The 23,638-nt window shown below is 43.5% G+C and overlaps 1 protein-coding gene across 2 annotated transcripts; it reads right to left on the bottom strand.

The window, feature by feature from the left end:
- Window positions 1–189: 189 nt before the first annotated feature.
- Window positions 190–10,190, bottom strand: KLF11 (KLF transcription factor 11). Of its 2 annotated transcripts, none has more exons than XM_072143570.1 (4): window positions 9,941–10,190; window positions 6,168–6,428; window positions 4,014–4,944; window positions 190–2,699 (listed from the first exon to the last, which is right to left on the bottom strand). In XM_072143570.1, exons 1-4 carry the CDS (start codon window positions 10,115–10,117, stop codon window positions 2,401–2,403), a joined length of 1,668 nt encoding a protein of 555 aa, XP_071999671.1. In that variant the 5' UTR covers window positions 10,118–10,190; the 3' UTR covers window positions 190–2,400. The 2 variants fall into 2 exon arrangements, with proteins under 2 accessions (XP_071999671.1, XP_071999672.1); XM_072143571.1 differs by lacking the exon at window positions 9,941–10,190 and adding an exon at window positions 7,800–7,820.
- Window positions 10,191–23,638: the final 13,448 nt, after the last annotated feature.

Below are 23,638 nucleotides of genomic sequence, written 5' to 3'. Positions count from 1 at the left end.
GATAAACATGCAGGGCAGGGATACAGACAGCGCCACGGCCTATGTGGCATCAAATATACGCCGGAGGTCGCCAGCAGGATGCCCTCTATAGGTACAAAGACATCAGTGTATAAAACATTACTCAAGGGCAAATTACCCACAAGATGCCCTTATGTCATTAAGAAGACGCATTCTTAAAGGGATTGTCCATTTTGAATTTTTTTTTTTTTTTTTTTAATTGGCAACTACTAGTTACACTATTTCCCCTTAATCTATGATCCCATTACACACCCCATTAGGGCTTAACAGTAAACTTTCAGAAGTGTAATAAAGCAATCTCAGTAGGCCATCCTCATGCCAATAAGACAACTTTTAGACTTGGTGGCATTGGCATCAAATACTTTGAACAACTATTTAAAGGATGGAGCTGGTCATAAGAAGTTAACCCCTATACACAGGTTAGGGGATAACATGCCGATTGTAGGGGTCCTTGACCCCACGGGGTCACAGGAGTGGGGTCAGTTGTACCCCAAATGAAAGGAGTGATGGGTCGGAAATGCACATTGCCACTCCATTCACCGTCTATGGTACTGACAGATGTAGCGGAGTACTGCACCACTCTCCGTCAGTGCCATAGAGAAGAATAGAGCAGCAGACTGTTCTGTTCATTAGGTGGTACAACGGACCTAGTTCTTGTGATCCATGGGGGTCCCACCACTGGGACCCCCACAATCATCACTTATATATCCTTATCACACCCCAACAAGATCTGCAAATTTATAGATCCACCCTTATTAAAGTCGCTCAGATCCTTAGGTTTGCCCACTGCTTCCCTGCTGCCTCATATCCCACATCTTGGCAGGCGCCAATGTCAGGAGAAAGTCCATGCCAATCACTTACGTCCTATTGCTGATCGATAATATAACATCAAATATATACTGTAGCAAAAGTTTTCAAAAATTGTGAAAATTGTATTAAAAATGTTTTCGATAGCCTACAATTTCCCCTGTTCTAGTGTCCCTATGACAACACTTCCTGTCCTGATTCTATCTTTCTTCAGCCTTGCTACAGAGACAATGTGAAATCTGGACCCAGTCAATGTTTAGAAGACAATAGACAGGAAGTGAAGTCATGGGGACAATGGAGCCCAGGCCTCAGTTCTTAAAACTATCAGATATGATCAAGTTTTATGCCACTTCAGGAAGTTTCCTTGTAAAAAGTGTGTTTTGCAAAACAGGACAACCCCTTTAAGTGAACTGGCTCAGCCTTCTAAAAAAAAGTTACATCACTTTATGAAAGGGGCAGTGCCAGATGCCAACTACTGTGCCAACTGTAAACAACAGACTGATAGGAAAAGGATTTTTTAGATTGTCCAGACGTTCCAAGCACAAAATGATATATACCGAGTATTGAAAGTCACACCACATTAGAGGGGTCGTGTCACCAGATTTTACCCCATTATACTACAGTACTACCTCTGAGGGCGGTCGAATTCTTGAGAAATCTTGGCCATTTGCTTACTAAAAATCTCCTCCAAAGTCAAGTGAAAATGAGCAGAAAAGAGTCATATTTTGCTGGAACAAGTCAAGTTTGAGGCTGCAAGGGAAGTGTCACTTCAGATGACCCCATCTTCAGTTCTATTGAACCTAGAAACACTTGGTGTCATATTAAAGATAAGAATATCATCTTTTAGATGGCATCAGGCTTGTCGTGCTCTCAATTACTACCTGTATCTCCGGTTCTGTACATCACAAAAACAAAAGCATTATGAAATCTGATGAGCTTCTTACCTTAATATGACACCAGCAACATGTTTCTAGGTGCTATAGAACTGAAGATAGGAGTTTCTGAAATGACACTCCTCTGCAGCCTCTAAATCTGACTAATGTCAGGCAAATATGACTCTTTTCTGCTCGTTTTTTTTTTTATAGGTAAAAAAGCTAGACTTCAAATTAAAAAAAAACAGCATTTCATCCCCTACCTGCGGGGGGCGCTAGTTTAATGGAGTCAAAATCTGGTGACAGGTTCCCTTTCGTATTAAATGTGTCTTATATACCTGCAATGCTTACGTTAAATGTGTACATCCTAGATGAAAACAAAGCCAAAATATTTTTTTAAAAATTAACAACAACTTTGCAAAATTGGGGTCTACTCAGAATCATACACATAATGCATAACTTGCTTATTGCCACAATAATAGGATTTATTTTCCTATGTAAACGGCTGGTAACAAAGATTCATTAAAAAAACACTAACAAAAAAAATAAAATAAAAAACTTGCATTGCATGGAAACTTGCATACACATTGATGGAAAACTGCAAAGAGAAGGTAAACTCAACCAAAGGAAGAAGTGAGGGTCTTGTCGAGTCTCTTGGTGCTTAAAAGATAAAAATTAGGAATCTGCTTTTTTTTGTTCAGTCTTACACCGGCGCAGGCATGGACACCAGCATGCCTAATGGGGGCGCTGTGCTCCTCGAGGGGTCTGTCGTGGTTATTCTGTTAAGTTTTCCCACCTCGGCCTGCCACGTGGGCACCTTCTTGGTGGTCATGTGCCGCCGGGCGTGCTTGGTCAGGTGATCGCTGCGCATGAACCGCCGATCACACACGGGGCAGGCAAACTTTTTTTCGCCTGTATGCGTTCTACGGTGCCGAGAAAGTTCGTCTGATCTGGCAAATTTTTTATCGCATCCGTCCCAGTTACAGCTGAAAGGTTTTTCACCTGCAAGATAAAAGACATCAATTATTATACAGACAGTCCCCGGGTTACGTACAAGATAGGTCCTACAGGTTTGTTCTTAAGTTGAATTTGTATGTAAGTCGAAACTGTATCTTTTATAATTGTAACCCCATACAAAAATTTTTTGGTCTCTGTGACAATTGGATTTTAAACATTTTGGGTTGTCATAAGAACCAGGATTAACTATAAATCTTAATTACAGACACCTGTGATAACTGTTATAGATGTTTATTGTACAGTAAATTACCAACATCCAGAGGTCCGTTTGTAACTAGGGGTCATCTGTGAGTAGGGGACCGCCTATACAGGAAAAGATAGGGTCATCCCAGACTATGAAGATCCCCTCCCCCTTAACGTGTGGGGACCCAACAGCGGAATCCTAAAGATTCTTATAGGTCACAATCCACACATTCTATCCACAGGATTATTAGAACGGAGGCAACAAAAGTCCCTCAACATTCTTCTAATCCACCTCAAATATTCAGCGCTCACATTTTTGATCTTTTCTTAATTTTGGTTACCTGTTCTCCCGATCACTGGGGGCGAGATAGGTATACAATGTGACAATCCCTCAATGACATTGTTCAGACTCTTAGAAGACGTCTATGAGGACCCTCTGACATCTTTTTTTCCTTTACTTCTCAAAAAAAAAAAAAAAAAAATTCCCCCTGGAAAGAATTGGATTTCCCTTAATAGAGCTTCAAAATCTGTACTCAGGCCTAAACTTTATCCTAAGAGACACCTTAAGTAAATCACGATAAACAAGGGTCACTCACTCATTGATCCAGGCACCGTGACTGTGGTAATCTTAATTTTGTTCCTTCTAAAATAAACTTTTAAAATTAAGCGAATGAGTCAGAAAGGTTCTGAGGATGTTAGCAGAGCCTTTAAGAGCTCTGGCATCACAGGCTGTTACACTGTCTCACCCTTCCTTCTCTGCTTTCTCAGAACTTCCCCCCTACCTCCATCTTCTTAAATCTTACACAGTGGGAGAGGGAGGAAGTGCTCCTGTACAATGTAACAGCCCGTATAGCTACACCACGGAGGCTGGTAATGCCCCCTCAGAGCCCTTCTGGCTCAATAGCATAATTTTAAAAGTTGATTTTAGAAGGAAGGAGGCCATAGATGACAAATATAAGAAGATTACCACAGTCTCTGTGCCTGGATCTATGACTAAGTGTCCCTGGTTTATCATTCTTGATAGTTGATTTCCTTTTAAGTGATATAATGTTAAAAAAAAAGTTTATTTTTTTGAACCAAAATTCCAACGTTACGTCCAAGAAGTGCGTGGCTCACCTGTGTGGGTTCGAAGGTGCGCTTTGAGATGTGAACTTTTAAAGTAAGTCTTTTTACAGCCAGTGAAATTGCACACATAGTTGCGTCTTCGGGAGAAGTCCACTTGGGGCGGGCTGCATTGGCCTGAAGTTATGAAGACGGGGGCAGGGGCGAGAGGAAGTAACTTTGTGCTCCCGACTGTCATTAGAGTCTGAGGACATTGTGTTGGGGGCTGTGCAACAGGTGCTTGAGGAAGGACAAACATGACGGTCCCTTGAGACATGGGTGCGCCCATTAGGACGGGCTGCGGGAGCGGTGCGGTTTGGGGTAGGATCGGCTTGATGGTATTGCACACTGGCTGCGGGGAAGGCTTGATGAAGGCGGAGAGAACACTGGCTTGTGCAGTGACCGGAATCATCTGGCAGAGGACAGGGGGGCTCGAAATGGGGACAGAAGCCAAGGGATTGGTCTCCACTGAATGTTCATTTTCACATTTCACCGGCTCGTGTTCTCCGCGCCGGCTACACATTTCTGTATTCGTACAGGAATTATCAGTCTGTGGGGGAAGGTGCAATAGTGAGGAACGTTGTGACCCATCCTCTGGGGTATTTGTCTCTTTGGTGGGCTTGGAATGTTTGACTTCACACCTCTTAGGGGACAAGTCTTCAGCGGCTGGTGTGTCTGCTCTCACAAGAGGCTTGGGGACGTGACGAAAAGCAGAGGAGTCGCCCGTGTGACGTATGACGCTTGTGACCATCGCCCTGCAAGGCTTGGAAGAAACCTCTGGCTCCCGAGAAGACTGTGGGCTGTGGATCCCTGAGGCGGACGATGACAGCAAACAATGGGAAGTGCTGGACATTACCTTCAAGGGTTTGGAATAGGTCACTTGGGAGGCCGGAGGGAGTGTGGCGATGGGTTCAGCAAATTCTGGACTGTGTGGAGGAGTCATGCACTGGAAGATAAAAAGTCATGGGAGAGGTCAAGATGGGAGAGGAGATGTCAGCATTTATTCAGAACTGTTGGGCTGGAACCAAATTACATACACATTTCTATTACTGGGGCTAAATTAGGAGGCTAGCCTAGGTCACAACAGGCTACACACCAGGGAGTACCCGTGCACCTCTCAACACTCATTCGGCTGACAGCTATTGCTCCTGACCCCATATTTGGCCAGGCATATAGGTTTCCCAGAGTGGAGCAGGAAGTTAAACAACTCTGCCGGTGGCTTATCTCCTAGGAGAACAAAGGACCCAGCATGACGAAATTCCACATCCCTGATCCTTCCTCCCCCAACATGAAGAGACAGGAGGTCCAGCCAAAAACTATATGTATTAACGCCTTGTAGGGGGTTGGCTAAAACATTCAATGTCATCATCTTTCAACCAAAGATGGTATAAAATGCCAATAGGTGGTGGGTCCCTAAAAGTTACAAGAACCAAGGACACATTGCTCCAAAACATAGGGAGGGAAGTTGTGTGTAAAAGGGTGACTTTACGCCTAGGCTCCACCACTTCATTGTCTATGGGACTGCTGGAGGTAGTGGAGGACATGGCAGTATCATAGGCAATGAAGAGCCTGGCACATCTAATGCTCATCCCGCAGATCGATGATGGAATATGACCCCCAATGTCACTTGGGAACCACTACCGACCTGAATGTCTTCCTCTATCCTTTGCATAACACACAATCCAACCCCTTTAAGACATGGTGAATACATTACAAAGACGTTAAGGTCAAGCAGAACTGACCACCGGGCTCCTAGGGTTTAGTTACCTCTGGAGCAACCTCATTACATTTATATGCAAGGCTACGAGCCCCTGACTACATCCAAGGATATCAACTATGGTCAGAACAACTGCAGGCAACACCGGCTTCAAACATCTCAATTATATAAGAACCCCTGAGTATTAAGTCTTGGGGGAAGTTACTATAGTAAAGACTTTCCATAAACAACAGCATCTGCCCTAGCGCTAATGATGGGAAATGTGAAGATCCAGACTCCTGGTCGCTTCTTATTAAACAAAAATATGACAAGTGATGTTCTGCAGGGGGTGGTCCTCTAACCCAGCTCTGCATTTCACCCCAAGATTAACACTTGTCAAGTAGAACCTAACCCCAGGAGGCCATCCTTCACTTCATGGTCAAAGCAAGCACCCATCACAGATGTGTTCTTACCAAGGTGGCTAAAGAATGGAAATCCTTCGACATGGATGGAGAAGATTCACAATGCATGATGAAATCTGAAGAGTCGGAGGCTGGGGTCAACGGCCGAATCTTCAGTGCGTCCCCCTTCTGGCTTCGTTGACCCCAGGAACTCATACAGACCAGAGCCTCCACCGCTTCAAAGTCATTCTGCTCCAAAGTGCTGCATGAGGACCTTTCACTGTCATGTCTCTTCCGTTCCAGTATGGACTCACAGATGTCCATGAAGTCAACCTGCAAAGAAGAAGATCGCTTGGTTATTACAGCTCACGCCCCAAATATACACATGTGGCTGACTTACACACACATGTGGCTGACTTACACACACATGTGGCTGACTTACACACACATGTGGCTGACTTACACACACATGTGGCTGACTTACACACACATGTGGCTGACTTACACACACATGTGGCTGACTTACACACACATGTGGCTGACTTACACACACATGTGGCTGACTTACACACACATGTGGCTGACTTACAGGTTCTACCAACCATCAACGATCCACACAAACCACCACAAACCAAAAAAACAAAGTTCATCAAGGTCTAAAAAAAATCTGCCTGGCCTCATTCTCCATCTCCTTAATATGCTCTGTGTAATGTCTGGACACCATGTTGGAGCAGAGTTGTTCTTGTTGTTCCTCAGCCTCATAAAGTAGGTGCACGTATCTAATGAGGTTACTTCTGTAAAGGAGTCCTTCCATAAAGCCATAAATCAATTAACACGTACAGTATTTATACCATGATGTCACCCACTACACCCACATTGGGTGATGATGACAACACCCACTCCACGTTCTGTACAGTCAGCAATTGTAACCGAGGAACGATCACATGTGACATCAACATGTGACAGTGGTGGCCGTACATGTATAGTATTCAGTCACAGTATCTAGATAGATGATTACGGTGTGATGGATCTATCAGCTACCATCTACCTCTATACATCTCATATCTATCCACCCCCAATCCATCTAATATCTATTAGATATCTATATATTCATCTCCCTCATATCTATACATCTCACATCTATCCACCCTCCATCCAGCAGTCATCTCCCACATATCTATATCTATCTAATATCTATCAGCTATCTATATATTCATATATATTCATCTCACTCATATCTATCATCCATCTATATTTTCATCCCCCTCGTATCCATCTAGCTATAAATCTAATATACCCATCAGCTATCCATCTCCCTCATATCTCATATTTATATCTATATCCATCAATCTTTCTACCCATTTAAACATCCATAACATAGTCTGAATCTTTCGACTTGTGTCTTCACTTGTGATCACAAAGTTTCTAAATTATTATATATAGACAGACAATTTACTTTCCGACTCCTAAATTGATAATGATTATTTCAACCTACCTACCTACTTTTCATGTCTCCGTCTATCTACCTCTCTATAGTTATCTATCCCTCGTATCTCTCTCCACAGTTACATAAAACATACTGTATATAACAATGAAAACCTTAAAACACAAAATCTGCAAAAACCTTAACTATGTCACATCACAGCGTCTGTTCCCTAAGTTGGATGTAGGAGGGAGATCGAGGAGCTCGGTGCTGCCGCTTACGTTCACTTCCCCACGTCCTCAGATAACCTGCAACAACATGGTGTTCCTGCCTGTATCCGAGACTGCGATCCCAGGCTGGAGACGGATTGCGGCAGCCAATGATTTCCCAGCACGGTACTGACCGGCGGACACACCTGCGGACGCCCCCCGCCTGCCCATCTACCCCCAGCAGGATATCTGCGGTTATCAATAACGTGGATTATTCCGTATCCTGGAGATGAAGTATAGCGAATAGCGTAGAATCTATAAGGCTGCAGTACGATTACTTATCATGATATGACAAACTCAGCTCTGCTACATCAGCACAAAGACATGATCAAAGCTGTTCACACCAATGGGAGGGGGTTCCGAAACTAGGGAGGAAGTAACAAAGTATCCATCAATTCTAAACTGCTCTGGTCATTTCCTGTGCTGTCACCATCACTAATCTCCCAGGCTACAGCCATTAGTCAGCCACAGGTCATCGCTGCACAAAGGGTTAACCTTAAAGGGCCATGTCCGCTTATTCTATACAGTTTTATGACATGTTATACATTCTAGGTCTAATACTAATTCTTACTCTACCTATGCGCTAAAAAAACTGATCCACAGTTGTGAAACTATAACTCCCAGCATTCCTCGATAGCCATGAGGGCATATTGGGAGTTGTAGTTTCACACTGAGAGAGCCACAGGTTGTAGACTACAGATATACCCAGTGCTATATAGTACTTATGTTATGAAATTACAACTCCCAGCATACACTGACAGCCACAGATTGGCAAGGGAACGCTGGGAGTTGTAGTTTCACGACAGGTGAATAACAAACAAATAACAGACCACCGAGATACACAATGCTATATATCTAATAAAGAGATTGGCTGTTACGAAACTACAACTCCTAGCATGCACAGATATCAGAAGACGGGCAAGATCATGCTGGGAGTTGTAGTTTCACAATGAGTGATATCTCATAATAAGAGTTTGTCTGTTATGAGACTACAACTCCCAGCATGCCCTGAAGGTTGCTGATCCCCGACCTAGCACATTCTGTACAGACACAAGCAGGATATCGATCATCGTCATATGTGTCCCCTAGTCCAAAGAGCTGACAATCAAGTGGTTAAAGGGGCACTGTGCTCCCACACCCTGATAGGTTTCACAAGAGGTCAGCTGTTGTCAGCCATGTATTATGCTGATGTAGCGCTTTTCTACTTTCTGGGGAGGAGGGGGGGGGATGGCTGATCGGAGACAATAAGAAGTTAAACAACAACGCCCCACCTAAGACAAGCCAGCAACAAGCTGTAAGCCCCGCCCATTCCCAACCCTCTCCTCCCACGGGGGCGGAGCCTGGGGGTCCAAATATAGCTCTTCCATACGTCATCCATTAAAATAGCCATGTGAGGAGGGCAGGGGGCAGGATCGAGGGAACTACATGGGTGTGAACAAGGCGATGAGAGGGCTGGGTTTAAAGGGGTTCAAAAAAACAGCCAAAAAAAAATACACAGCCAGTGGGGGCGGCTGTCATCCCCCACCCTAGCACCTTCCCATAGAGCATCCAGAGGAATGTAAAGGGTTAATTGTTAGCTAGAGCATAGGGAAGGTATAGACCTCTCTTATACAATAACAGAGCAACAGATATCATACAGGTAGCGGCAACGTATACTGTGGCGCGGTACAATGCAATATATAAGACAATACACTAAATTAAAAGAAGAAGTACAAAAACACAACAGCTACAGGTATACAGAGCTATATAGAGCTAGATACAGGTATACGGAGGTATATAGAGTTATACAGAGGAAGATACAGGTATATAGGAGGTATATATATCTAGATAGAGGTATATAGGAGGTAGATATAGCTAGATAAAGGTATATAGGAGGTAGAAATAGCTAGATATAGCTATATACAGGTATATAGGAGGTATATAGAGGTAGATATAGCTATGTAGAGGTATAACAGGTAGGTTGGGGTACATGTATGATAGTGATGGTAGTGACAGCTGCCCCCCATTGCTGTCACAGCCCCCCTATATGTCAGAGCATTGCTGTGTACAGGACATGTCTGGGCATTGTCCATGTATGAGGATGCCCGTATACACAGATGCCCATGGAGAGTGGCACCGGTACCGGGGCTGCCATTGTCTGCTGCGGTACTTACAGCTGGAGGAGGCTGCTGCTGTCTGTCCGCCGTGTTCACATTCAGCATGTTGTCCGGCTGATACAATGTAACAAAGGATGGGGAGTCCTGTGCGGTCCTGTGCCGCCCGCCTGAGCCTGTGCCGCTCATCAGCAATAACAAGCTCGCCCTCTCAGCACTGGGGATGTCATGTTGCATGGGAGGGCCGGCTCCGGGCTGCAGAGCACGCACTCAGCCACCAGGGGGCGGGCGGGGAGGAGGCATTCTGAGGACAGAGCTCTCACGGCACCTAGCGCCTGCCGGCCAATCACAGAGCGGCTCCGAGGACTCGCCGGCCAATGGTAGAGCTGCCGGGGAGCGTGATCAGCTCGTGTAGCGTGCGTGCCGCCCGGAGCTGAGAACGCGGGGTGAGAGAACTGGAAAGTAGGGGAAAGGTCGTGCGACTGACGGGGCGGGGCCTGTGACGAGACTGACATGTCAATCACCGCCCCGCCCCGTTCCAGCCTGTAATGTGTAAGGGGGCAGCCCAGAGAGGAATGTGTGACCCGGGTCACCCGCACACTGTGTACATTATATACTGCATGGTCTATACACACGTTATATACTGCACGTTATATACATACATTATATACTGCATGTTATATACATACATTATATACTGCATGTTATATACATACATTATATACTGCACGTTATATACACACATTATATACTGCATGTTATATACACACGTTATATACTGTGTGGTCTATATACAGGTTATATACTGCATGGTCTGTACACACGTTATATACTGCATGTTATATACACATCTTATATACTGCACATTATATACATACATTATATACATACGTTATATACTGTGTATTATATACATACATTATATACTGCTTGTTATATACTGCACGTTATATACATACATTATATACTGCTTGTTATATACTGCACGTTATATACATACATTATATACTGCATGTTATATACACACGTTATATACTGCTTATTATATACTGCTCGGTTATATACATACATTATATACTGTGTGGTCTATATACACGTTATATACTGCATATTATGTACTGCATGTTATATACACATCTTATATACTGCACATTATATACATACATTATATACATACGTTATATACATACGTTATATACTGTGTATTATATACATACATGGTCTATACACACAATATATACTGCTTATATACAGCATGTTATATACATGCATTATATACTGTATATTATATACATACATTGTATACTGCATGGTCTACACACATTATATACTGCTTATTATACACATACATTATATACAATATGCTATATACTTCATGTTATGTACATACATTATATCCTACATGGTATATACATTCCATACCGCATGTTATATACATATTTTATACTGCTTATTATATACATTTCATACTACATGTTCTATACATTATATATAGGGCATATTACATACATTATATACTGCTTGTTATATACATTATATACTGTGTTACATACATACATTACATAATGCTTATTATATACTGCATGTCATATACATATCTTATATACTGCATATTATACACATGTATACATTGTATACATAGAGTATGTACTACAGTACACACAGCAGGTACAGTACATTATATACTATAAGTATAAGGATATATAATAATAATTCCTTTATCTATATAGAACACAAGATTACACAGTGCTACAGAGAGCTTGCCAAATCAGTCCCTGTCCCAAATATACACTTTATATACTACATGTAAGGCTCATTTACACGGCCGTCGGCGAGGACATACATGCGGCTTCAAATTTGCGTGCCGCATATACGTCCCCATAGACGGCAATGGCCGCCGGCGGTGGCATGCTCTATGTTTTCCTGAGTGTGCGGCCGTGCGCCGCTATCTCCTATGGAGGGTCACCTCTTCCTCCTCTCCAGTTATGCCGAGGTGCGATACACAACAAGATTGCACAGCGTCCGGCGATTCACTTACATCGTTCGCCCGATATCCTGTATGTGCCGCTTCCCCAATTTAAATGTTAAATCCCGTGCTTAGTCGCATGAAAGCAACGCAGCCGCGCCAAAATCCAATCGCGTGCACCAAAAACCCCTTCTGAATGCGGTACAAATCGGAAATCGTAGAAATATCCCACAATAGTGCGGTCCGCGGACCCTTAGTAAATGAGACCCAATGTGTACTTTAACCCAGGGGCATCACTACAGTGGTAACAGCCATATGGGGCCCACAGTGCCAGGGGGCCCAAGCATCCGACCTAACATTCTAAAGATTGGAGGATGTGCACCATTATACACAGATTATACTGCACATTATACAGTATATGCACATCTTCCACAGTACACAGCTACATAAATGTGTGCGCATAAGTGTATAAATGTGTGAGTATATAAATATGTATATATTCTGAGGGAGTAGGGGGCCCTATTCAGAAGTCTGCTATGGGGCCCCGTTTTTCCTAGTTACGCCCCTGATTTAACCCCTTCAGGACTCATCCATTACACATATAGATGCAGGGCATAACTGTGTGTGTGTTTGTGATGTCATCGACCACAGGTCACAATCCCGTCGCCAATTCATAGAAACCTTGAGAACTTATCTTTCTTCTAGACTTTACTATTGACATGATGGCCCCGTGGTCTCAGTACTTATTATCAGCGGCCTGTGGTATTATCATTTGGTAGTTTATTATTATAGTGTGGCACAATAAGCCATCTGTAATCTGTTCCAGGTAATGTTTTAATGAATACGTTCATGGAATCGCACCCAGCAATTTCCCAATTTAGGACTATGTTTGGATATGACTCTTTAATGAGGTCATGTAACAGAAAAGGGACACAGTATTAACCCCTTCCCGACTTGCTCCGTACTAGTACGGCACGTGCCGGGTCCCGGTGCATGGAGGCTTAAACTTTGAATAGAGTTTAAAGGGAACCTATCACCAGGTTTTACCCCATTAAACTACCACACCCATCAGGTAGGGAATGAAATGTCCTTTCTAGAATCCCTTCTTTCATGTGAAATCTCGCTTGTTTGCCTACAAAAAAATCACCTCCAAAGTCATGTGAAAATGAGCAGATAAGAGGATATTTTGAGATGAATCAAAAGCTGCCGGGAGAGACGTCCTTATCTACGGTTTTCTATTATCTAGAAACATGATTTTGGTGTCATGTTAACGGTAAGAATCTCATCTTACAAAACCCAAAAGGCTTTTGATTCCGTTTCATTCAGCACCAAAGATACGGACAGTTAAATAAAGGTGGGAACGTGATTTTTACCTGCAGCTCGCATTTCCAACTATGTACCATATAAACTCGAGTATAAACCGAGTTTTTTTTTGTGCTGAAAAAAAAACTAACTCGGCTTATAATGGAGTCTATTTAAAAAATTAACACTGTACTCACCTTTCCATTGCCGCGCGCAGGACCTCTTCTTGCTTCGAATGCTACGATACCTCTTCAGGTCCTTCGAGTCCCCTCACGATGCTGGTTGCTCACAAACAATGACATCATTGTGTGTGCCGGCCATGCACGGGGACCCAAAGAATAGCTGAAGGACCTGAAGAGGCACTGGAGCATCCGAAGCGGGGGTAGTCAGAAAGGTGAGTAGTGTTATTTTTTTTTTAATTAAAGGCTTGGCATACTCGGGGCAGAGGCTGGCCAGCTATACATTGGGGGGGATCGGCTGGCTATATACTGCTGGGGCTGGCAGGCTATATACTGTGGGGCAGGGGCTGACAGGCTATATACTGCAGGGGCTGGCAGGCTATATACTGGGGGGGCAGGGGCTGACAGACTATATACTGGGGGGGCTGGCTGGCTATATACTGCATGGGCTGTTAGGCTATCTACTAGGGGAGCAGTGGCTGGCAGGCTATATACAGTGGGAAGGGGCTGGCAGGCTACATACCGGGGGGGCTGGCTGGCTATATACTGGAGGGGCTGGCTGGTTATATACTGCAGGGGTTGGCAGGCTATATACTGGGGGGAAGGGGGCTGGCAGGCTATATACTGGGGGGAAGGGGCTGGCTGGCTATATACTAGGGGGGCAGGGGCTGGCAGGCTATATACTGGGGGGCTGGATGGCTATAAACTGCAGGGGTTGGCAGGCTATATACTGGATGGGAGGGGCTGGCAGGCTATATACTGGGTGGCAAGGGCTGGCAGGCTATATACTGGGGGGCATTGGCTGGCAGGCTATATACTGGATGGGCAGGGGCTGGTAGGCTATATACTGGATGGGCAGGGGCTGGTAGGCTATATACTGGGTGGAATTGGTTGGCAGGCTATATAGTGGGGGATGGTCAGCTTTATACTGGCTGGAGGTTGTGACCAATGCATTTCCCACCCTAGGCTTATACTCGAGTTAATAGGTTTTCCCAGGTTTTTGTGTTAAAATTAGGTACCTCGACTTATACTCGGGTCGGCTTATACTCGAGTATACATGTCCATATCTGAAAGATGAGACTCTTATCTTTAATATGACACCAGTAGCATATTTCTAGGTACTATAGAACTGAAGATATGGGCATCTGAAGTGATAGTCCTTCCCCAGCCTCTAAACTTTACACATCTCAGGCAAATATAACTCTTCTCTGCTCATTTTCACATGACTTTGGATGAGATTATATTTAAAGGTAAACGGATGAGATTTCACATAAAAACCTGGATGGGCTGGGGTAAATATTTGGACAGGTTCCCTATAAACAGACAATAACTTTTTAGCAAACTGCATAAATCAATAGTACAAGTGACACCTAATATTTTCTATGATAATTACTCATCAGCTAATGTACATTATGTCTGATTGTAAACCAAGTATTGATAGTTTACATGTGCTGTCTTGTGATTGGTTCGCATACTCGTTGTTACATTATGATTCTACATATTTACTTTGTTGTACTGTTTACCCTTAATTTACTTTGGCAACATATTTGATTTGTAAACTTACACTAACTTGTAGTATAAATCGGCAATGCTCGAGGAAGATCATATTAACCATATTAACCGATTACTAACCAGTCGGTTGCTATTCTATGATCAATTTTTAAATATTGCTATTCGTTTGGAGTGCCTAATGACTTATTTGGACATTTAAAAAAAATCTACCACCAGACTGAAGGATTGTATACCGAGCACTCTTACATGCTGGTGTGTACCCCCTCTGGTGGGATCTGCTCTACTTTAAGCTTCTTTATGCCTTGTTTTTAAGAAAAAAAAAAAGCTTTCAAAATGATGCAAATGAGCCAGAGGAGTTCCAGGTTCAATCGATGTTAATGGAACCTGGAGCTCCTCAGGCTCATTTGCATAATTTTGAAAGTTTTTTTTTTAAGACCAGGACATAAAGAGCTAAAAGGAGAGCAGATCCTACCAGAGGGGACACACACCACCATGTAAATGTGCTTGGTTTACAATCCTTCAGCCTGGTGGTAGATTTCCTTTAAACTATCTATCTTCAATGTGTTCTAACTCCTCCATATAGAGACGCATCATTTTGGGAATGGGATTTCCATGGAACACATATTGGTGTGAAGTTCAGGTGTTAATATACTTTTTTCAAGGTACAAACACATTTTGTACATGGAAAAAAGTAGAGACATTGATCGATTACATGAACGTTTTATATGGGCATTGACATTACAGAGTCATAAATCCACAGAAGTCACTGAGTTCCTCTAGCTCTGCTGCTATCTACAAGATAACGTGTTCTCTGCAAAGGGAAAAAAGTTAATATTGAGCGGAGTAGCACTCGATTTTACTGCTCACCAGTGTTTGACTAGTAGATAGGAGAAGCTTAATAACAGAAATGAGGACTTTACCCCTTTACCGGGAAAGTGCAAGTCAGTCATTTCTGTTATAGTGTGAATGTCTATCACACTGCTGGCGAGACGGGGACGACTAACACTGATATAGACAATTCTTACTGATGCATATAGTGTATGGGGGTTGTATCTTCATGCTGGATCAACTCCATAGTGATGCTTATGAGATAATGGAGGTCTCCACAATATTTAAGTTATTCTTTATCCAAAGGATAGGGGGTAAGTAGCTGATTGGTGAGGGTCTGACTGCTGGGACCCCCACTGATCATTAGAATAGGGCGCTTAGCTTTTCAGACGATATGGATCTCACTGATGGGTGGAGGGGCAGGGCGAGCATGTGCTGTTCGTCCTATCGCTCCACCCATCAGTTAGAAGGGAATCCCAAGTCTGTTGGGGCCCCCTTTTGTGATTAGTGGAAATCACAGCCATTGGACCCTTACAATCAGTTACGGTAGTTATCCCCCATTCTGGGGATAACTTAAATACTTGGGACAACCCCTTTATGAACAGGATAATAATAATAATAATAATAATAATAATAATTATTTATTAATCTAGCACCTACAGATGCACAGAATTTGTCAAATCAGTCCCATGGGCTCACAATCTAATCAACCTACCAGTATGTTATGGAGTGTGGGAGGAAACCAGAGGACCCGGAGTAAACCCACGCAAATACGGAGAGAACATACAAACTCTTTGCCGATGTTGACCTGGCACTTCAACCCAGTTCCCCAGCGCTCCAAGGCTGTAGTGCTAACCACGAATCCAACATGCCGATCTTTTTAAAAGTCCATTAGATGTAATGGGGGGCTTTTATTAATTGCTTTCCAAAAGTTTTTTTGTGTGCCATATTTATGAAGTGTTCACATCACAATATTGGTCCTTTTCCAACACTCACACACACTTTTCCTGCACTTCTTTGTTCCCTACACTTTTTTGTGTCGCACAATTAGACCCACATTAGGCAAGTCTACCTAGTTCTATTTCAGCTTTATGAATGTGGAGTCAGGTCAGACACTTTTCATTTATGCATCAATTTATCAAGCCCTTGCACCACAATCTAACATCCCAATTTAAGTTACCACACAATGCGACACAAAATGGACCCTGTGACACGTGACATGTGACGTATCTCATAGCTCATATAAGGCATACTTAGTACTATCCTGAATATTAGGGCTGAAACAGACAACTGTGGTTTGTACATGTATCACGAACCACGCAGTGTCCTGTATCACGGACGGACCACAATTATGAGAAATATAGTGATACATGATGCAAGGAGTCCCTGCTTCCCCACAGAACATCTGCACCAAACTATAAGATCAGTATCATTATATCATATCATCATTACATCACTATTCTAACACTGGGGATGGTCCGTGAAACAGGACGCTGCATGCAATCAGCCCTCTTACTGATGAGTTCTCACAAGGACACACAAGTCTGCAGAATGGAAATCTGGGATAATAACCAATTTAACAACGAAAACTAAGCAAATTCTCAGCAATTTGTTGACGTTTCACTTTCATAAGTACTTTTTCCATAAAAAAAGATGATTTTATGGAACGCATGGAATAAGTTAGCCACAAAGGACAGATGTATCGTCTGATTTCAGTGCATTGGCTTTGCAGCCTGTAGTACAGCCAAGAATGACACATAAACAAAGCCGACAGACAGTCCTCCCCTGGAAAGTCATGAGTCAGACTTGTTTTGATGCAGTGATCATATGGTTAGAGACACCTTGCAGCCAGGAACACCTCCTTACCATCATCCTGCATAAACAAGAGATGAGCCAGAAAATCGCATTGTCTACTGACTACAACAACCTAACAACAAAGGTGAAGCCAAATATGATATTATACCATTTAGATGGCCCTTGTGTACCTTAGGAGGCATGTATGATGGTTATTCTCCTGACTCCCAGAGCCCATTACAAATCCGAGATTTCTGGTTCCTGAAAATCACGCTACTTCTATACAAATCCACAGAACCCCGAACTCTATTGTGTGTGGAGCAGGGGCGTAACTTGAGGGGGTGCAGAGGTTGCACCCGGGCCCAATAGGTTTAGGGGGCCCTTATGGTGTCACTTTCCATATGAGAAGACTATTACTATAAACCTTACATTATAGTCGGGGGCCTGACACAGACTTTGCGCTGGGGCCCATCAGCTTCTAGTTACGCCACTGGTGTGGAGGACCTTATCTGGTACACAAAGGGTCAAGGTAAGGATGCACACCCCTCAAATGAGGTTGGGGGCTTCACAAGAAATACACAATGAGGCACATAAAGTCACAATAAAACGGAGGAAGCCGAAACAGAATCCTCTGTATATTTCCCATAGTTAAAGGAACTGTATGATGACATAATCACACAGGTCCTTTAGATCAAAGAACAATAGCATATTTTTGTAAATACAATTTACTAGTAGGGCTAAGGGACCTGCAACGTACAGTGGTGTGAAGGTGAAAAAAGAGTGGGAAATTGGGATGCAGTGTATGTGTAGGGTATGTGTATGCATGCTGTCAAAAAGATTGCTATGGGTTGTAAAAGAGGGTGGTATGGAGGTCCTGGTTTTGTGAGATGGAACCAAGGTGGTGCAGGCGCATAGATGAAGAGAAGCCCTGCACTCAGATTCTGCCATCCATATATAGGATAGGACATGTCTAGGGCACCAAAAAGCGGGCACCTTATTTTAGCTTTGGATACACCAACCAAGAGAGAACTTGGACCATGCATCTACAAAAGACCCTGTGATTTGTGGCCTTTGACTGATTTAAGAAAGTACACACTTTGGTCAAATCCCTGTAAATACTTCACGGTGACCTCATACTAGTGGGGCCCTATGCTACTTGGCCATGGCTTCTGCCATTGTAGTAATAAAGTCCCTACAGGGAGTAAGACCCAGCTGCACTATGGTGCCATTGCTGCCAGGATCAACCTCCAAGGCTCAGGGCACAACACCTCACAGACACAGCACCACAGTAACAACACATGTCAGACAGTACAGAACCACGTGAATGGATCACAAAAACTCATGCAGTTACTTCATAGCCACACAAAGTCTCAGTCTCACGAGTGGGATCTGTACCAAGTCTTTTTTGTAACGGGTGGTGGACCCGTTTTCAACCCCCCTCTTATAAGCCTGTCTATACAGACATGTTATTTAGTTTAAAACAAAAACCTTTATCCTAGGGGGCGGGGATTTAACCCCAGCTTAGCCCATTGCAAGATGTTGTGCAGTTGTTGGGCTGGGATTAACTATGTAGATGGAATAAAAAAAGCAACATTTTGGAAGATTATTTCAAAGATGACCTTTGATGCCTCATAGATTCAGATTCGGGGGCATGACACAGATTTAGGGGCACTTTGAATTTTCCTTCTAGCCCCCACAGTTGCAGAGATATCAGTCCCAGTATCTGACCATTTTAATCCTCTCCACTGTCAGGAGGTGCTGGAGCAGAGGACGAGGGGGTGTGTTATTATAATCTTCTCTGACACTGAGACCTGAGATTATTATCAATACACACACCTCTTCTTATGCTCCAACACCTCCTCTCTGACAGTGGAGAGGATTATAATGGTCAGATACTGGGACTGATATCTCCACAACCGTGAATATATGTAGGCCAGTTTTGTGGCCTGATGGGGGTTGCCAATTCTTTTAAATTGATCCACAAGATAGACCATCAATATCTTAACGGTGGGGGCTTACACCAATCAGCTGCACAACGCATGCAAATGGCTCTGTGCCCTGTATAGTGGCTATGTGCTGTTACTGTGGCCACTTCTATTCACTTCAATAAGTTGTGTTATATATTAACTTTTACATTTTTTTCCATCTTATTTGCTACTTTATGATTAGTGGGGTGAGGGTGGATGTCTGACCTCTGACCCTGAGAATTTAGGGGCTGCATGTTTTTCCCATATGAATGGAGACTGAAGAGGCCATTGGGTTCATTTCCTGCAAAACAAAGACTCAGATTGCAGGTATGAGATGTACACATGCCTCTTCTGTAGGCAGGTCTAAAAAAAAACCTCACAACGCTGGATCGGTATGTACGGTAAATTTTTGCCGTTGACTGAGAATGTAGGTAAAAGGTCATTGGAGCGCGGAGTAACCTGCCCTGTTCTACCAGTGTGCACACATGGCGGGGATCCACCAATGACTCTGAACCTGAGCCTGGGCGTCTGTGTGTGAACAGGACGTCTGTTCTCTGACCGGACACAAACAGAACTTGCTTTGATGTCAATATTTCATTGCAGTCCTCCTTCTGCTTATACACTGCTGTGGTTCTGTAACAATGTATCACTGTACAATAACTCCCCCCTGCTTCCAAGAACATAAGGCGACTTTCCTAGAATTCCCTATAGCATCTCGTCTGCATACTTAGACCATACATTGAGTACATTCTCCACATTGCAGGGTCCGGGTGTCGCTGATTTGTTTATGGAAATCTGCATGGAATGAGTTAAAACGATTGCAGGCTCCATGTGCTTCTCAATCCCAAAGAAGATAATCTGCAGCAGGTTTATCATCTGCATAGAACAAATATCATAAATAGACACCGCGGTATATGGCGTCAGGTCACGTCTCTTGTTTGTTCAAGATTATTCGGACACCTGTCGCAAAGTTTAACGGAAAACCCAGGTCTGCCGGGCAAGTATCTGTAGTCTTAAGTCATCAGGACATGGGATACGATGCTAATCAGTGGGGGTCCAACCAATTATAAGAATCCTCCCCCCATCTGCATGGAGCAGCATGACACTTTAGTGCCATAGAGAGTTGGTGGAGTGACTTACTACTAAATTCTTATGGGGGAGGAGGACCCCTATTTCCGTGATCAGTGAGATTGCAGAGCAATACTAGCTGCAGTACCAATCATAGCCACTATACAATGAATGGCGCTATGCTTGGTAGACTCCATAGAAGCCTGGCGCTGTGGTGGTGCCACATCTCAGACCCCCACCAACCTGATATTTATCTCCTATTCTTGTAAAATGCTTGTGGTACCTTGTGGATTGCAACATTCTCAGTAGGCGCAACATCGTAACCTGACATTAGGGTTTTATATCACTTGACCGCATGTCACAATGTAGCAAAAAAACTTATTAACATCCCTATTACTTATTGACAGATCTCTTTCGGAATATTACAGTCCTGCCCAGTCCATCCTGGCAGAGGGATCGGGACACAAGTCTAGAATTTTCTGCCAAGTAGTTAAAAACAAAACATAAAGCCAGAGGAGAATGAGGACTGATAGAGGTGAAATACAGTTCAGGTCACAGGGACCCATTTCCCAATATGTCACTAAATGCTGGTACAGAAATCACACATCTGTCTAAACCTGCTCAGCACAAAGTCTTGTTCCATCCATTAGCAAGAATGGGACTCCTGCTCTCCTAGTTGTTGGGGGCCTAGTTCTCATGATCAGAGAGATTTCCAGCTGTCAGATCCTCACCGATCACCTTGTTACCATCTAGACAAGGGGTACTTTTTGGCTGAGAGAGCCATGAACGTCACATATTTTAAAATGTTATTCCGTAAGAGCCGTACAATATGCATATGCCTTCCAGTAGATAGGTAGCCCCAGCGCATACTCCCAGTAGATAGGTAGCCATAGCACATGCCCCCAAGTAGATAAGTAGCCACAGCCCATGCCCCTCCAGTAGATAGGTGGCCCCAGCACATGCACCCAAGTAGATTGGTAGCCACAGCAGATGCCCCCAGTTGATAGGTAGCCACAGCACATGCTCCCCAGTAGATAGGTAGCCACAGCACATGCTTCAGAGTAGATAGGTAGCCACAGCACATGCCCCCCCTGTAGATAGGTAGCCACAGCACATGCCCCCCCTGTAGATAGGTAGCCACAGCACATGCCCCCCCTGTAGATAGGTAGCCACAGCACATGGTTCTCAGAAAATTGGTAGTTACAGCAAAAAAAAAAAAATGAATATTCACCTACCTGCACCCCCTGCAGCCAGCTCCTCATCGCTCCCACACTCTTTTCTTTGACCCAGACTTAGACTATGGCGCCTGGGTCGTACAAAGGACGTAGGCAGTGGTAACATCGCTGCCTGTGTCCAGTGATCAGTGTAAGACACACAGCAGCCATCACTATTTATTAAAGATCTGTCCGAGAGCCAGATACAGCCAACAAAAGAGTCATATCTGGCTTCCAAGCCATAGGTTCCCTATCCCTGCTTTATATTGTGGATAGGGGATAACTTTCTAAGTTGATACAACAAGGGTTGGCTCCAGGTTTAAGTGGGATCCTTTGCAGTGAACTCATGTGGCGGCAGTAAAAATTCAGAAACTAAAACAGTCTCCTGTTTCCTAAAATATTCCCTAGTTTATCATCCTTAACAGCCCCCACATGGTTATTTTATATACAGCCCCGCCGTGGTTATTTTATATACTGCCCCCCTAACCCCTATGAATTTCTAATGTACAGCCTTATGGGGCCCCCCAGCAGCTCTGGGCCCAGGCACTTGCCCTTGTACTGACTCCAGCCCTGGCTACAACCCCCTTAAATCTTTAGTTCTCAGGGTGCGCGCAGTTAAAACTGCATCGCTATCACCTTTGAGGTGGTTTTAGGTGCAGTTTTGTCAATTGAACAGGTGAAAGACATGAACTCGACGAGTGAATGAGATTTGTGGAGCAGGTTTCTCCTTCAAAATCAAATTCACCCGTTTAGTTCATGTCTTTCACCTGTTCAATTGACAAAACTGCACCTAAAACCACTTCGAATGTGATAGCGATGCAGTTTTAACTGCAACGTGTGAACGCACCCTGAGAACTAAAGATTTAAGGGGGTTGTAGCCAGGGCTGGAGTCAGTACAAGGGCAAGTGCCTGGGCCCAGAGCTGCTGGGGGGCCCAGGCACTTTAAAAACGTTTTAAAAACGCATTGCAATAGATGGAGTGTGATTTGCCTAATTAAACAGCTGCTAACACCTGTGTTTACAAAACGCAACCGTTAACGCATTGTTAACGCATGCGTTAACATCGCGGTTAACGCATGTGTTTGTTAACGCATTGTTAACACATGTGTTAACATTGCGGTTAACGCATGCATTTTGTAAACACAAGTGTTAAGAGCTGTTTAATTAGGCAAATCACTCTTCAGCGATTCCAATGCGTTTTTAAACGCATGCGTTAAACGCGCCGTGTGACCGCACCCTTTCTCTCTCAAATATATAAACTCATTAGTCATTAATGTTCTGCTTTGTTATCCTCCATGTAAGATGTGCACAGCAATGAGGATGACTATGGTCGACTTCATAACCCTATGTATGCCATACGTGTTATGTGACTGTGTATCATGTAAGTGTGAAGTAACTAATATAAACACTGCCACCTACAGTCTGTAGTGAATAGTGAAAAAATATTCTCTGTTTTTGGATTTGTGATTTGGACTTTGTATTGTACAATTATGGAAGTTATACTTAAAACTAATAATAGCAGTAGCCGAAAACAGCCTATGGGGGATGTCATCACCAGAGCGTTATTACTGAAACATCGCAAATTGAAGGACACAGAATGATACGTTCTTATTTTTGCACAAAAGACTTTTCTTTTTTATTGTGATAAAAATTGTTTTACTGCAGAATGAATCTAGGCTCCATGGGATAAAGTAGTTCTGGGGGAGATACAAGATAGGTTCTTAAGGTTTGTCCTTAAATTTGTATGTAAGTTTATAATTGTTACTCCAAACAAAAAAAAAAAATGTCCCTGTGACAATTGGATTTTCAAAATGTTTTGCTGTCAGGGGAACAAGGATTATCAATAAAGCTTCATTACAGACACCTTAGGCTACATTCACACGAACGTATGGGGGACATATATATACAGCGTATATACGTCCCCCATAC

Source organism: Engystomops pustulosus, chromosome 3 (genome assembly GCF_040894005.1).
Source record: "Engystomops pustulosus chromosome 3, aEngPut4.maternal, whole genome shotgun sequence".
NCBI classification, from domain to species: Eukaryota; Metazoa; Chordata; class Amphibia; order Anura; family Leptodactylidae; genus Engystomops; species Engystomops pustulosus.
Note: the sequence above shows the minus strand (reverse complement) of the source record. Positions and strands in the feature narration are given on the sequence as shown.